Raw genomic sequence first — 14,763 nt, forward strand, 5'->3', positions numbered from 1 at the left:
CTGCAGGCCGGAGAGACTCGGCAGCAAAGGTCTGAGGTCAGTGACACGTAAACTAGAAACAATAAAAAAGGAAGAAAAAGTAGATGTAGGGGGGCATCCTAGAGAGAGAGACTAGTCAGCAGCGCCGGATCGGGCGGTCCGGGTGGTCCGGGAGAAACACAACACTGACATCGTTCTGTCTTCATCTCCATCCTGGTCTTTTTTATCTTTTTACGGCCAACTCCCGTTCTTGTCGCACGGTTCTATCGGATCATGGATCGATCGCCCGGCATGAAGCGCCAGCGCGTCGGGGTTGCGTGCGACAAGTGTCGTCTGCTCAAAGCAAAGGTTTGCCGTTCCGTCTACCTCGCTTAGAGCCTGTGTTAATCCAGCAGTGCGACGGCCGCCAACCAGTATGCTCCAGATGCGATGGATATGGATTCAGCTGTTCGTGGTCGGCGCGCAGACAGAGAGGGTCACCGGGGAATCAAATAGATACAGGCCGGCGATTCCTTGATGAGTCCCCCGCTGCGCAGGCTAGCTCCACTACGGGGGGTTTCCACACAGACTATGCAAACGCAGTCCAATCTTACGAAGCATTAATTCGCGAGCTCCGGCCGAACTTGGATCCTGATAAGCAGGCGAAACTCGATGCTGATCTGCAGAATATCAAGAGTCGACTGCCGGATACTGCCAAACTTGAGCAACCCAGTCCCAGCGCAATAGCCGCTCCCCAGGAAGACTATGCCACTGAATCTTCACCTACGTATGTTGGCAAGGCAAGCGATATCCATTTCGTCCATCATATTCGCCAATATGTGGCTGGGGACGGTGCTTTGGACGTAGATGACCTCCCCACTCAGAGCTATACTCATTACCATAGCTTAGGAGCGTTCGTGGCGTTGACCCAGCCGCCGTTGGTTCCTTCGCAAGCCGAGGCCGAACGGTTTCTGGATGTCTACCTCTCAACAATCCATATTGCTTATCCGTTCATCAGTAAATCCGTTCTGCTTAAAGAATTCCGACGGTTTCAGGCGGGCGATCACCATAGGCCGGAGTTCCAGCCGTGGCTTGCACTATTCAGTATGGCACCGTTATGTTGTCTCCTCAATCAAGGTTTGGCCAGCTAACAGTGCAGACTTCATATTCGCCATTGGGTCCTACTACACCTCGTTTCCGCACGGGAAGCACAGCGGCTCATATCATCATTTCCGATATTTCGAGCAAGGGCTCTTCTTCTCACGTGAGCTGGGCGCCGATTGCTCTCTTGTAAATATCTGGGGCTTGCTTGTACAGTGTTTCTTCTTATTGGCCGTTTGCCATACGGACAGGTATTTGCTCTCCCTTTCTGATCTGCCAGCCGCTAACAATAGCAGATGCTGGAATACCCTTGGGTTTGCCATCCGCATGGGCCAGAGCATCGGCCTGCACGTGGAGAACTCACCCAACTGCCCGTCTTCCAAGGAATCGTGGTTGAAGGATCGCGCACACTGGCGGCGTACCTGGTACTCCATGTACGTGCTAGACCGGCTACTGGCTCTTCAGCTCGGACGGCCGATGGCAATACACGAAGCCGACTTTCAAGTCGAGTTGCCTTCTACGACGGATGACTCGCCGTTTAGCCCTAGCACCAGTGATATCACGAGCCAGGAGAGCCATAGTGTCTGCGGGCATATGATGGACTACTTCATCGCAGTTATCCGCTTTTCTCATATCCTAGGACTGGTCGTTCGAGAAATATACCGACCATCCCAGATCGACATCTCACCAGACCAGATGCTCCATATTGCTGCGACACTAGACCATCGCCTGACAGAATGGAAACTGAATCTCTCACGACATCTCCGCTTCGACCTAGGGCATACCTTTGAGAAATCCGTCTCCTTCAAACGCCAGGTTGGTCCTCCCTATATGTAAATGACCACTCCATACTGACAAGCACAGCGAAACATGCTCGCCGTCAAATACCACCATCTCCGCGCCCTCATCCACCGCCCCTTCCTTTGCCTCCCATTCCTCCAAATGAACAACATTCCCTTCATAGACCTCCTCCTGAAACACAAAGAACGCATCTCCGAAGCAGAATACATCTGCATCCACGAGGCCCAGCAAACAGCCCACCTCTTGCACAACGTTACTGATGAACGCAGCCTTGTCCACGACTTCCCCTGGTGGCAGATGATCTCGTGTCTTATCTGCGCGAGCTCCATCCTCTTCGTCGCCGAGACTTTCTACAGTGATAACGCGCACTTACACGGACGTACATCACCACAGGCACTCCGCGAAGATGCAGAGAGCTGTCTAAAGGTATTCGAGGCCCTGAGCGTGAATTCCATTGCGGCCCAGAAGGCCGCCGATATGCTGAGTGCATTGTCGCGTGTAAAACGCGCAGGCGCTGAGCGTAAGTTATCCCTTCCCAATATACCACTTATATGTATATATATATATAAAATTCTCTCAAACACTCGGATGCTAAGTCTAGACTAGAATTACCCTTCCAGCAGACCCTCTCTTCCCGACCCATCACACCATTACACCCTCTCGTTGGCGGCCCTGGTTCTTCTTCTGCATTTGCGCCGCAGCAACCAGGGGCCTCTACAACTGGTATAAGTACGCCGAGTAACCCAACGTCTGACGCCTTACCCTCGTCTCTCCTACCTAGCGATATTCCGTTCCCGTACGACTGGCCGAGTGAGATCTCCAGCGCGATGGAGTGGTCTGTGCAGTTCCTGGATCATCCGAATTTTGGACAGGCTGGGTCCACTTATGGAGGTGGTGGGGATTCTGGGTATCGCTGATAAACGGTGTGTATATAGTTATTGTATAATGTAGTTATATTCATTGGCTGGGTTGGTGGTTGAGTGGGCAGGGATTTTCTTGGTTAGGTATATATATACCGTGAAGTAGATGTAACATTGGCAAGATATTTAATTTTTAACATATTAAATACCGAAAGCTAAACCAGGACTTCTGTTATTTGTCAATAAAGTTTGGGAATCGTGAGAACATGGTAGTAGTTGTAGAATGAGTTAAACTGCGTCTAGACCCTAAAGTACGTCGTGTTAAACGACCCACCGTATTGACTTGGAGACTCGGATTCTGGTCCGGACGATCCAGCCGTAAGCCAGTGGCCCCTGCGTATCACTGTTAATTTCCACTTCGATAGCTGACAAAGACAGCCTTGTTTGGTCTTAATTCTTTGTCTGACGGGCGGGAACTTGCCTCCGTTTCCGCAGGTTCGTATACTAGAGCTATCCCGTCTGTATAGAGCATATTTCAATCCGAGGGAAAGACAAATAACTGGAATAATGAAGTAACATCACAACTAAGACCCCTGCGTAGCATCCTTATACCTCCTCAACGCCCTCTCCCTCGCCTCCTTATGCTCAACAATCGGCCTCGGATACCCATTCCCCCCTGCAACCCTCGCCGCCCCACTATCCTCACCCTTTTCAAACGGCGCATGGATCGCATCCCCCTCGACATCCTGCAACTCCGGCACCCAGCGTCGAATATACTCGCCCTCCGGATCAAACCTCCTGCTCTGGGTCATGGGGTTGAAGATGCGGAAATAAGGCTGCGGGTCGACGCCCGTGCTGGACCCAAACCCCCACCCGCCGTGGTTGGACGCGAAGTCGCCGTCAATCAGGTTCTCCATGAAATGGCGCTCGCCGCGGCGCCAGTCGATTAGCAGGTCCTTGGAGAGGAAGGAGGAGACGGCCATGCGGGCGCGGTTGTGCATCCAGGCTGTTTGGGAGAGTTGGCGCATGGCGGCGTCGATGAGGGGGTACCCTGTGTGGCCGGTGGTCCAGGCGTTGAAGTGGGTTGTGTTGTAGGACCAGGAGAGGTTTGTGAATTGGGGTTTGAATGATTTGTTCATGCTGGTTAGGGTTGTTAGTTTGGCTGTCTTGTCTTCTGGGCTGGATTATTAGGTTTGGTTAGGTTGAAGGGTGGGTACGTACCAGATGAACGGCCAGTGGACTAGAACGTGCTTGTAAAAGTCTCGCCAGGCGACTTCGCTGATCCACGAGATGTAGCCGCGCTCTCCTCGGGATATCTTGCCTTTGTTTGCTTCACGAGCTTTGACTACGGCTGTCCGCGCGCTGAGGGCCCCAGATGCGAAGTATGGACTGAGCACTGATGTGGTTTCCCCAGTTAGGAAATTCCTCTCGTCGTCGTACGCCTTGGCTTTCTCATCTAGGAATGTCTCAAGGCGGCGAAGTGCCTCATGTTCACCGGCAGGGTAAGTTTCACGCAGACGAGCGGCTTTTTCCTCATCTAGCTGCTTATTCTCCGGCAGTGAGGGAACCTGGCTCTCAAACAGAGTGGCGAAATAACCTCTCGCATCTCCCGGATTTGACCCCAAATCCGCAGAGATCTCCAAATACTCCGGGTTCTGGTCTAGAAAGGCGAGCCAGGAGCGGAACCATGGGGTGTAAACCGCATACTGCTTGCCCTGTTGGGAGGAAAGCAGACCCGGTGGGACAACGCAGGTGTCATGGGCGGTCTCGAATTTAATTCCATTTTCTGCGGCCCGGCGAACCAGACTTGCGTCGCGGCGGAGCTCGTCGACTTCGTATTCTAAGTTGGCGAAGAGATGGTTCGCGCCCCATTCGTGACAGAGATCGACGAGTCGGCCGGGGACGTCGCTCCGTCGCGGGACTGTCTCCATGTACAACGGCACGTCCAGCTCCGCGAGATCGCGCTTTAGTTGGCCCAGTGTGCGTGCGGTTAGATCTACGCGGGCGGGACTGGCTAGGTGTGCTGTCAGGTCTTCTGGTGACAGAAGGTACACCGCGATTAGAGGAATTTTGTGTTCGCGCGCGACATTGTATGCCATCTGCAGTGCGCGATTGTCATGAAGACGCAGATCAGTCTTGAACCAGTGCACGACAGCAGCATTAGCGGAAACAGTGTTCCGCTGTTGAACTGTCTCTGTGTATGCCCGTTGCCATGTTTCAATTGGGCGTTCAATGGTTCCGTTGGTGTAGGCTTCACATCGCGCATTGCTCATTTCAGGTGGATAGAAATCGCGCAGGACAATACCGAAGTCTTCCGTTTGCTGCGCATTGGGGTGGTATTTTTCGTCAGCACCGTTGGAGAGCTTGCGCTTCTGAGGCATTGTGGCAATGGAATTCTCGTTTATTGCAGCTGTCGCCGGGGATTTCCAAGGTTGATTTGGGTGCAACCCTTGATTTTGTGGACTGCGATCGATCGATCGGAGTCGAACGCTCTGACGTCAAGACAGTATACATCGACACCCGATGGATATCAAATTCATTGCATGAGCGGTAGCCGGTAGCTGCAATTTTCAACGCGCATTTCTAATTGCAACTTGCAAACCATGAACCGATCACCAGCTTCACAGACCCAACGAGTGTCGAGTGAGACAAGGAGAAAGCCCTGTTTCGCCGGAGCAGCCCCGGACCAGTCGCAGGCAGTAAGCCAAATTCAAACTCCACACAATTTGTCTTTCCGGGAGCCGCGCTGTGAGACGATCTGGTTCCAATAGTTTGGTTAATGGCTGACGGCTCTGCCGATCGCGGTTGGAGTCGAAACTGACAAAATATCCACCATAGCAAGGGGTGGATAAATATCCCGATGGGTGCCTGCTCCCCCATTAACCCCCCTGGCTGGACTCTTGACTCTTCGTTGGCCTCTTCAATGTCAATCCAAGGTCAATTGAGCATGTCCGCCCATGTCTGAACATGTGCTTCCTGACATCGGTGGTGACCCCGTCGTCCCCTTTGTCCTCGCTGCCTTCGCAACCCTTGTTTACTACAATTCCATCGAGCTGGTCGTGCTCTGCTCGGCCACCTTCAAGCGCTGCGGCAGCCTGTACTTCTGGTGCTTGCTCATCGCCTCTACCAGCCTGATCCCCCACGTCAGCGGATATGTCCTTCTCTTCTTCCGCCAGGATGTCTCGCAGTATGCCGCCGTTTCGCTCATTATCATCGGCTGGATCTGCACCGTCACCGGGCAGTCGCTGGTCCTCTGGTCGCGTCTGCATTTCGTCCTCCATAATCCCCGTCTCATCAAAGGCCTGCTTGTCATGATCATCGTCAACGCGTTTCTCTTGCACACGCCCATAACCGTCCTTCTCTTCGGCACCGTCTCTCCAAACCCCTCTTTATCGCGCACCTTCTCTGTCGGATACAACATCATGGAACGGATCCAGCTCGTGGGATTCTGCATCCAGGAAATCATCCTCTCCGGTGTGTATGTCTGGGAAACGGCCAAAATGCTGCGCCTGCGCTCAGAACCACACCACCGCCGGATCCTCGCTCAGTTGCTCGCCATGAACATCGTTGTGCTGATTATCGACTTGGTCGTCGTCATTGTCGAGTATATAGGTTTCTACGCGGTGCAGGTGATGTTCAAGCCCGTCGCGTACAGCATCAAGCTGAAGCTAGAGTACGCGGTGCTGGGCCGCCTGGTGCAGATTGCGCAGGGCGGGTCTGCGGCGACCTCTGGCGGCGCACCGGGTTTCGATACAATCTTGCCTTCATCTGCATATGGTAGCGAGTTGCGGAATGGCAGCAACTTTTTGGACGCGCGCGAGGGAGAGATGGTTTCCAGACAGCTTTCGAAGATTTCGCCGCGGACACCGAGTGATTTGGGGTGAACTGAGCTAATGATTTGATCCTCTGTACGGGAGAAAACACATCTCATTTTGACGCGACGATGCGCGCGACGATGCCTGCATCATTTATCGGCATCTGTTCTCAATAGAGAGCTGAGAGCTTCCAGCTGCCGATTGACAGGGAACGACACGGCCCAGGGAACGCAGTGGAGCGCCCTAGTGGATGGGGCAGTGGGCCAAGCTGCGATCGCTTAAAGGCTTCGCACCTCGAGCGGTGCTGGGACCAATAATGCGAAGGAGCGAGGATTGTGTCAAGCAGAAGCTCTCATGGGCCTGAAGCTGCAGGGGCAGACTCCGACCGAGTCCGAGCACGCCCTGCTGAAGACATCAGTCCACGACTAATTCTCCACAATCACCAAACTGGATTGAGGGGTTCATTTTGTGTATATAAGTCTACATTCTCTCAAAGCTTTCACTACTTAATTTATTTCTTTAAATTGTGTGACATTTATCATTATTGACTGATCCTGACTCATCCATGCAACTGTCTGCTGTAACTAAGCCGACTTCGGACTATTAAGTTGCATCACCCCGCCTCTGCATCTCATCGGCTCTTCTTCACCACCATCTTCCTCAACCACAAAAACAACCAGTCCCAAGTACGGCTCCCAAAACCAACAATGGCACCGCAAGCCCAATTCCCCCCTCCTCCAGTCGACACAATTGACTGGAACAATGTCGGCTTCAAAGTCCGCGAAGGTAAGCAAGCTACCTACTTCTCTACCCCGCCATCCACCAACTAACCACTTCAACAGTAAACGGCCACGTCGAAGCCCGCTACACCGCGTCTACAAAATCCTGGACCGCCCCCCAGCTCGTCAAATCTCCCTACCTACCCATCCACGGGATGGCCCCCGGTCTCAACTACGGCCAGCAAGCCTACGAAGGCCTCAAGGCCTTCCGCCACCCATCGAACAACAAAATCACCATATTCCGCCCAGACCGCAACGCCGCACGCATGCAGCGCTCCGCAGAGTTCATCTCCGTCCCGCCCGTCCCGGAATCGCTATTCCTCGAAGCCGTGGAGCTGGCTGTTGCCGCGAACGCGGGGTTCGTGCCGCCCCACGAGACTGGCGCGGCGATGTACATCCGCCCGCTGATTTTCGGGTCGTCGGCGCAGCTGGGCCTTTCGCCGCCTGAGGAGTATACTTTTGTTGTGTTTGTGATGCCGACGGGGGTGTATCATGGTGTTCATGCCGTTGATGCGCTGGTGTTGGAGGATTTCGACCGGTCTGCGCCGGAGGGGACGGGGAGTGCCAAAGTTGGTGGGAACTATGCGCCTGTGCTGCGACACAGTGCGAAGGCGCATCATGAGGGGTTCGGGATTACGCTGCATTTGGATAGTCGGACGAGGTCGGAGATTGATGAGTTTTCGACTAGTGCGATGATTGCGGTGAAGAGGGATAAGGGGAGCGGACAGATTACGCTGGTGCAGCCGGATAGTCCGAATGTGATTGATTCTGTGACGGCGGCGTCGGTGTGTGAGATTGGGAAGCGCTGGTTTGGGTATGGGGTTGAGAAGAGGAGAATTCCGTATGAGGAGTTGAGTGAGTTTGAGGAGGTCATGGCTGCTGGCACGGCGGCGGCGTTGGTTCCTATTCGCAGCATTACGAGGCGCTCGACTGGGGATAAGTTTTCATATGAAAGTGGCGGCGAGAGTGCTGGGGGTGGGGATATTTGCGTGAAGCTTTTGTCCACGTTGAAGGGAATTCAGCTGGGCAAGGTTGAAGAGAACTTGGGATGGAACCTTGTTGTGAAGGCGCCCCCAGTGGAGTGGGTGGAAGCTGCTGAGAAAGAGCAGTCGGGGATTGAGGTTCCTTGAGATATTAAACTGTGAACAGTTTTCATTGCAGTGTAGATTAAAAGTGCTTCATGATCCAGTCATACGACACTGCCTAGCTAGACTAACTTGTCCTAGAATACATACATACAAAATGGACGAGACAAATCTCGAACCATATCAGGCCATTCCCTCCAATACTTAAGCAAACAAAAGCCTTCCCACAGGCGGAGTGGCTGAACGTCCTTGCGCTGAATCCAACGATTTCAATACCCTAAACTCTTCCCCCAAGGCGCGCAGGCCTCAGTTTCTGAACCTGTCCGCTAGACATAATGTCGCCGGCATCAGCAACACTACCGGGGCTGTTGCTGCGCTTGCTCCCATTAGCACCAGTGCCTTTTTTATCGTCGCTGCCGCTATCACTGTCGTCACTGCTACTGCTGCTCTCGCTTTCACTTTCACTCTCCGTCTCATCCGAGTCGCTATCAGGCGGCGAGAAGAGATCCTTACGTGGCTGGCCACGCTTCTGAGGAGCTACCTTTGCAGCCGCTTGGGCTTGGGCTTGGCTTGCGACTTCGCCCTTTATGCTCTTGAGTGAAAGGCGGGTAGATGAGGCTTGGGAGGCTCTGGGCCAGCGCCAGCTTTCGCCCTGGGACGGAGCCTGGGATGTTTGCTGTGAAGATGGGGCGGGGGATTTGGTGGTTCGTTGGGCAGAGGGAGGAGATGCGGCTTTGCTGGCCTTCTGTGGAGACTTAGTTGAGGATGATGTCGCGGCGCCTGGCATCTTGTTCTTGGTCTCTTCGTCAGAGGAATCGGACTCGGACTCGGATTCGGAGGAGTCATCTGAGGAGGTCTCTTCCTCGGACTCTGATGACGAAGATACCTCCACTGGCTCCTGAGCGGCCTTCTTAGTTGGATTGGCATTGGTGCGGGCTTGCACCTTCATAGCGGGTAGATCGATCTCATCGGACGCTGTCGAGTTCTGCGACTGAATTGATGCCGGTTTGGATGCCTTTGATCCTGACAGAGTTCTAGTTGCTACTGTACGTGCGGTAGGTTCCTTGGGAGTAGACTTGGGGGCAGTCCCGTTCGCTGTGGGAGCGGCTGATTTTGCAGTGCTCGTCGGGGATTTGGCGTTGATCGCATTCCAACCCGAAATGCTTACTGGTGATTTCGTGTTCCGATCAGTAGCCGGTGCGGATGTCGGTTTTGGTGATGCCGAAGCATCATCCTTCGCATCCTGTTGGGGCTTCGGAGACTTTTGAGAAGACTGTGATTTCTTCGTCTCATCGGTAGATGGTGTAGAACTCCGCTTTGACGACCCTGGAGTATCCTTCTTTGTATCCGTCTGAGATTTTACGGGCTTCTGAGTTTGCGATTTCGTTACCTTGTCCTGCGACGGCGGTTTGTTCATCGAATTTTCCATCTTCTTGATCTCTGCTCGTTGTTTCTTGAGCTCGTTCTCAAGTCTAGCCGCACTTTCCGCGCGATTCTTCCGGCCGTTCTTCTCATTAGTGAGGATCGATTGCCAGGTTTTGTACGCCATCTTGAGTTTCTTCGCATACTCCGACTTGGTTTTGTCCTTCTCAACAGCCTTGATCTTTCCCTCAAACTCGGCTCGCTCATTCTTCCGGCGTTCGATTTTCTCCTCTGCCTCGCGTTCAAGCTGAGCAATGCGCTCCATGGAAACACCTGGAGGGAAAACCATTGACCCGCTAGATCTCCTTTTCTCCGAGGCCGGTCCGGTCTCAGAAGGCTTGGCTGTTTCCATGGGTGTTGAGGTTGGTGCCGGCTGCGAGGCCGTGATATGAACATCATCGTCCCCTGCGAATGAAACTGAGCGGCGCACAGAGTTTCTCTCAACAGAGGCATCTTTTCGTAAGGCAGAGTGTAAATTCTTCAACTTATCGGCCGGGTTCTGCACGTTTGCCGGAGTCGAGATATTCTGCGTGACTGAACCCTGCCGAGCTGTAGGTGCACTACTGGTGGGTATCGGAGTGCTTTGAGGAACATCTCCACCCGATTGCGTCGAATTCTGAGACAGATCAACTAATACCGATGGCTTCTTAGGTGGACTCCTGGTAATACCCAGTCCCAAGCCGTGGCTAGGAGGTTCTGATGGTCGTTCCGAGAAACTGAGACGGCGGGCAACTCCGGTGAAAGACTCCGTCCCCCCCAGTCGCCTTCCTGACGGGCTGAATCTAGGGGTCCCAGGAGAAAGGTTGTTGAGTCGTTTGTCACCATTTACGGCAGCGGGAGGGGTAGTTCTATCCAAGCGCGGTTCTTTGTGAGGAGATGTGTGGTCGGCACTATTTTTGCGCTTTCGCAACTGCGAGTCGGTGGCAGCAGAGCTAGCGGGTATTTCGACGGCAGTTGCGCGCTGCTTAGCAGCCACCGGAGACTGCTTCTTATTAGGCGTAGAATCTTCGCCCATAGCAATGTCACCGTCCTTATCCGCTTTATCCTTGTCATTCTTTTCGGGGATTTCGTCACTCGAATAAGATTCATCTTCGCTTCGCGATTCCTCGTCCAGGGAGATTGCGTTGGGCTTGGCCACCTCCGGAGCGGGCTTTTTCTGTGGAGATACCGAATTGGTGTGCTCGTGTCTCAACTGTAGTGCAGGGGAGTCGAAATCACGGGCGTCGCCGGTTCCGGATCGAGTTGTTGACCCCCGACTATGCGCTGAATCACGTCTGGTAGGGGTAGGCTTCTTCGGTGTTGCTGCGCGAGACGAACGAGGCGAATCACCAAGCTCTTGGCTTCCCATACGGTGCCCCTGAGGAGCACTGGAATCTTCACCATTGAGTTCCCGTGAAAATTCCCGAGTTGATGACTGGCGTGGTGGCTGAGATGGCGAGACAGGGATTTCATCATCCTTCTCAACAGAGGACACGGGGATGTCTCTGCGATGGGTCCGATTAGGAGTATAATTAGACCAGTCCCCAAAATCCACCGGCGATGTTGAGCCATGTCCTCCTTGAGGTTCTTCCGCAATGGCACCCAGCTTCTTGACAGCAAGTCCCGCCTCCTGCTGCTGCTTCTTCTGGCGCTGGATTTCGTAGTGCTCAGCCGCAGCATCCCAATCCTGCGTAACCGAAGGGAACCGCACGGGAGACACTTCTCCATTGGCTGGCTTCTGGATAACACGAACGGCCCTGCGTTGGTCATGGCCATCGGCACGCGCCTTTCCATTGTCCACAAACACATCCGCAACCGTCATATCGGTATCGAGGTCATCGGATTCATGGTCATCATCGAGGAGTTTCTTGATCTGAAGAGATCTAGAACCAAGCGCGAGTCAGCACATACACGATTTCTTCGGAGTCGCAAAAACAGGTGGTAACACTCACTCTACACTCGGCCTCAACTTCCTCCATTTCTCCCTTATCATTCCGGCCAACCCACCCAGTGTGACTTCTTCCGGATTCTCTAGGACGATCAGAAAGCTCGCGGGCTTTCCGGCCGTTGTGTTGGAGGAAGCGCGGCTGGCATCGTCGCGTTCGCGATCGCCCAGCAGCGAGCGGAAGGAGAAAGAGTTGGAGGGTGGCGCCTGGTCTCGGGGGTAGACCTTGACGGTGAGTCGTAGGAAAACCATGTTCGGAGACAGAGGGTTGCGATCACGGTATTAGGTGTTTCAATGCGGAGAGGTCATAATCAGGTCGTGGGGGAGCTCGTGGAAAAGTTGGTGGAGGAACACGCGGGTGGTTGGTAGGAGGCGGAGGAGAGGCAAGGGAGTGTTGAGGGGAGGCAACACAAGAGTAACACTGACGAGACAAAGCAAGAAAGGAAAAGAGAGAATTGAATTGTCTTAAGCGGGGTGGTTGTTACAGTATTGACCTGGACTGTGAGGCTTGTCGTGAGAGAAATCCAGGAACGCGGAACTGCCCCGATTGTCTTTTCACCGCCAGCAGCCTCTCTCCACTCTTATCTACAACTATCCACAGCTGCATCACTTATCTTATCTGCACTGCTCGAAGTATGGTTTATCTTTCTTCAATCCAGCCCTCGTCTCGATATACAATAGCCTAGCCAACCCATTGGACTTCGTAACATTCCGCAAAGAAACACAAGAAAGTGAAACAAACACCATCAGCCCAATCACACCATCGGACAAGGAACAAAACAGCAATATGGATCGCGCTTATCCTCCCTAACCATCCAGCTAAAGCCCGTCCACCAGGCGGCGAGAAACACGAGAGTCACAACGGCTGCGCCAAAGCGATCACCAGCCGTGATAGGACGTGGTTGGCCCGGCATTCTGTCCTTGTTTCTACCGGCATTCGGACTGCTCTTACTAGTAGCTCCAGTCTCGGGGGTCAATGGCTGAGCTCCGTATTTGAAGGTGACCATTGCCGAAGAAAGAACGCTCAAGGCACTGATATCAGACTGCATCGTTGCGCTACCGTCCCAGTCGTCGAGGTTCCAGCGTCGCCCGCAGCTTCTCCCGTACGAACACTGGCCGGCTGCTGCGATGGCAGATTGCTGAATTCGGGGGATGATACTGTCCGCAGTATATGGTGCAATGGTGGCTGTAAAGGTCAACCAGGATGAGAGGAGGCCTTTGAATAGATCTTTATTCCTGTCGCAAGTCTCTGAGATCTCACACCCGATCTCCGACATGGCGCCTCCACCGGGGAAAAACGTTCCCCAGACCGTCCCCAGCAAGCCATCAATACCAGCTTTCCACTTCGCAGCACCGTTGGTCTAAGATTGTTAGCCATGTCTTAAACACCAAAAGTGAATGGCAAACTTACCAAATTATACATATACGCTGCCCCGTTCAAATAAGCCCCATAATTATACGTCCATTGCTGATCCCCATGATCAAGACAGTGGTCCTCCATACTCGTCGTATCAGCAATAACCCAATCGCCTGTAAGCAGCGGCGTCCTCGCACTCCAATCCCATATCTTCTCTGCCCACCGAATATACGTCTGATTCTTGGTATACCTCCCCAGCCTTGCAGCAAGTTGAAACAGCCCGCCATTCGAAATCGCATTTTTCGTGGTATACCCGGCTTGGTACGGCCAGATCTGCCATCTCATGCCTCCACCACAAACGGTATTGTCCCATCTCGGAACCTGAGTATTGAACACCCCCTGCGCGAGCGAAACCCATGATGGCTGGCCTTGTTCAAGTTCCGGGAAATTCAACTCTGCGGCAGTCATAGCCGCCGTGCCCCAGAACATCTGGTCGTCATTGCCCAGATATACGCTCCAATTTCGCGGGAAGAAATCGTTCCTTTCGCCCTTTTGCCAGAGCATACCCTGCGTCGTCACTTCGTTGTAGGTTGGGTCACCGGTCCAATACCAGTATTGGATTAGGGCCATGAAGAGCGCACCACCTTCCCACCAGGTGTCGGGTATTTTGCCTGGGATATTGCCGGGTTCGTTGCCGTGGTAGTGCGCCATCATATTATGGGCCACGGTCCTTGCGGTTTGCTTGATGGATTCTGCGTGTTGATGAGGTTAGTCTGGGTTGTTTGGCCAGGGTGGAAGGCTTGCTTACCTGGGTCTTGGATATCGACGTCTAGAGCACTGGATGTTTTCTGGATGGTCACGAAAACAGCCAGGAAAAATGGCCATAGCCATTTACAGGGTTGCATCTTGAGGATGTCGTGCGCGTATCGAAGGGAAGAAAGACGATGCCGAACAGAACGGTTCGAGACTGACGAAGTAGCTATCAAAAACGAGATCCGCGAATATGGCACTATCAAATATATCACCAATATAACGATAGAAGAGAGCTGTTTGGTAAGTCTCTGATATTATCCACTGGTATAAAGCCGCTGTTGCAAGATATAAAAAGAGGAAGAGAGGCGGTAGGAGAGACGTCTGATAAGAGGTGCGAGGATGCTTATGACTCTACAAAAGAACCTTTTAGCGAAACGCTAAACCAGTGTCATGAATACACTCTATGAGGACAAACTTTGTGGCCCCGACCAAACCACCGACAGGAACGGAAATACAGTGGTGACGCCCAATGAGGCTGTCTTTGTCCTTTTGCAAAGTGCCGTCCCACCTGGAATATACGTCCGGGATATTTGATCTTGGTAAGAAGTACAAACTTCAAATTCTTACGATACCCTAATAGGAATCGCCGGCCGTGGCAATGCAAAAGTGAAGTTATTCGATATGCCCACCCATGCCGATTACTGGAACGGAATATTGCCCGACAGACCTAGAACCCATGATATTGAATGTGCGTAATAAGAGAATGCACTGTCCAGCATGCGTCTAGCTCTGGTTTGTATAGATATAGCGCACTGGCCACTCACCAATCTAGGCCTACAAGGCAGGCCACCCACTAGTAATGCAGCAGTAGCACGACAAGCGGGTACCTTAAACCAAGTCCAAAATGA

General features: G+C 53.0%; 6 protein-coding genes across 6 annotated transcripts; 3 read left to right on the forward strand and 3 right to left on the reverse strand.

Moving 5' to 3' along the window:
* Positions 1-252: 252 nt before the first annotated feature.
* Positions 253-2,777, forward strand: APUU_11705S (Zn(II)2Cys6 transcription factor; the record flags this gene model as incomplete). The annotated part of the gene is made up of 6 exons (XM_041697825.1): positions 253-327; positions 375-1,062; positions 1,118-1,310; positions 1,356-1,875; positions 1,924-2,380; positions 2,467-2,777. 6 exons carry the CDS (start codon positions 253-255, stop codon positions 2,775-2,777), a joined length of 2,244 nt encoding a protein of 747 aa, XP_041551071.1.
* A 527-nt stretch (positions 2,778-3,304) lies between these two features.
* APUU_11706A (deoxyribodipyrimidine photo-lyase PHR1) lies at positions 3,305-5,101 on the reverse strand (the record flags this gene model as incomplete). Its single annotated transcript, XM_041697826.1, has 2 exons — positions 3,305-3,860; positions 3,942-5,101. The coding sequence occupies 2 exons, from the start codon at positions 5,099-5,101 to the stop codon at positions 3,305-3,307; spliced, it is 1,716 nt and encodes a 571-aa protein (XP_041551072.1).
* A 576-nt stretch (positions 5,102-5,677) lies between these two features.
* On the forward strand, positions 5,678-6,604 carry APUU_11707S (uncharacterized protein; the record flags this gene model as incomplete). The annotated part of the gene is made up of 1 exon (XM_041697827.1): positions 5,678-6,604. One exon carries the CDS (start codon positions 5,678-5,680, stop codon positions 6,602-6,604), a length of 927 nt encoding a protein of 308 aa, XP_041551073.1.
* Positions 6,605-7,242: 638 nt separating this feature from the next.
* APUU_11709S (branched-chain amino acid aminotransferase) lies at positions 7,243-8,444 on the forward strand (the record flags this gene model as incomplete). The annotated part of the gene is made up of 2 exons (XM_041697828.1): positions 7,243-7,321; positions 7,378-8,444. The coding sequence occupies 2 exons, from the start codon at positions 7,243-7,245 to the stop codon at positions 8,442-8,444; spliced, it is 1,146 nt and encodes a 381-aa protein (XP_041551074.1).
* Positions 8,445-8,676: 232 nt separating this feature from the next.
* APUU_11708A (uncharacterized protein) lies at positions 8,677-11,997 on the reverse strand (the record flags this gene model as incomplete). Its single annotated transcript, XM_041697829.1, has 2 exons — positions 8,677-11,683; positions 11,753-11,997. 2 exons carry the CDS (start codon positions 11,995-11,997, stop codon positions 8,677-8,679), a joined length of 3,252 nt encoding a protein of 1,083 aa, XP_041551075.1.
* A 503-nt stretch (positions 11,998-12,500) lies between these two features.
* Positions 12,501-14,007, reverse strand: APUU_11710A (glycoside hydrolase family 76 protein; the record flags this gene model as incomplete). The annotated part of the gene is made up of 3 exons (XM_041697831.1): positions 12,501-13,106; positions 13,157-13,854; positions 13,911-14,007. 3 exons carry the CDS (start codon positions 14,005-14,007, stop codon positions 12,501-12,503), a joined length of 1,401 nt encoding a protein of 466 aa, XP_041551076.1.
* Between the last annotated feature and the right edge of the window lie 756 nt (positions 14,008-14,763).

This window comes from Aspergillus puulaauensis, chromosome 1 (assembly GCF_016861865.1).
Source record: "Aspergillus puulaauensis MK2 DNA, chromosome 1, nearly complete sequence".
NCBI classification, from domain to species: Eukaryota; Fungi; Ascomycota; class Eurotiomycetes; order Eurotiales; family Aspergillaceae; genus Aspergillus; species Aspergillus puulaauensis.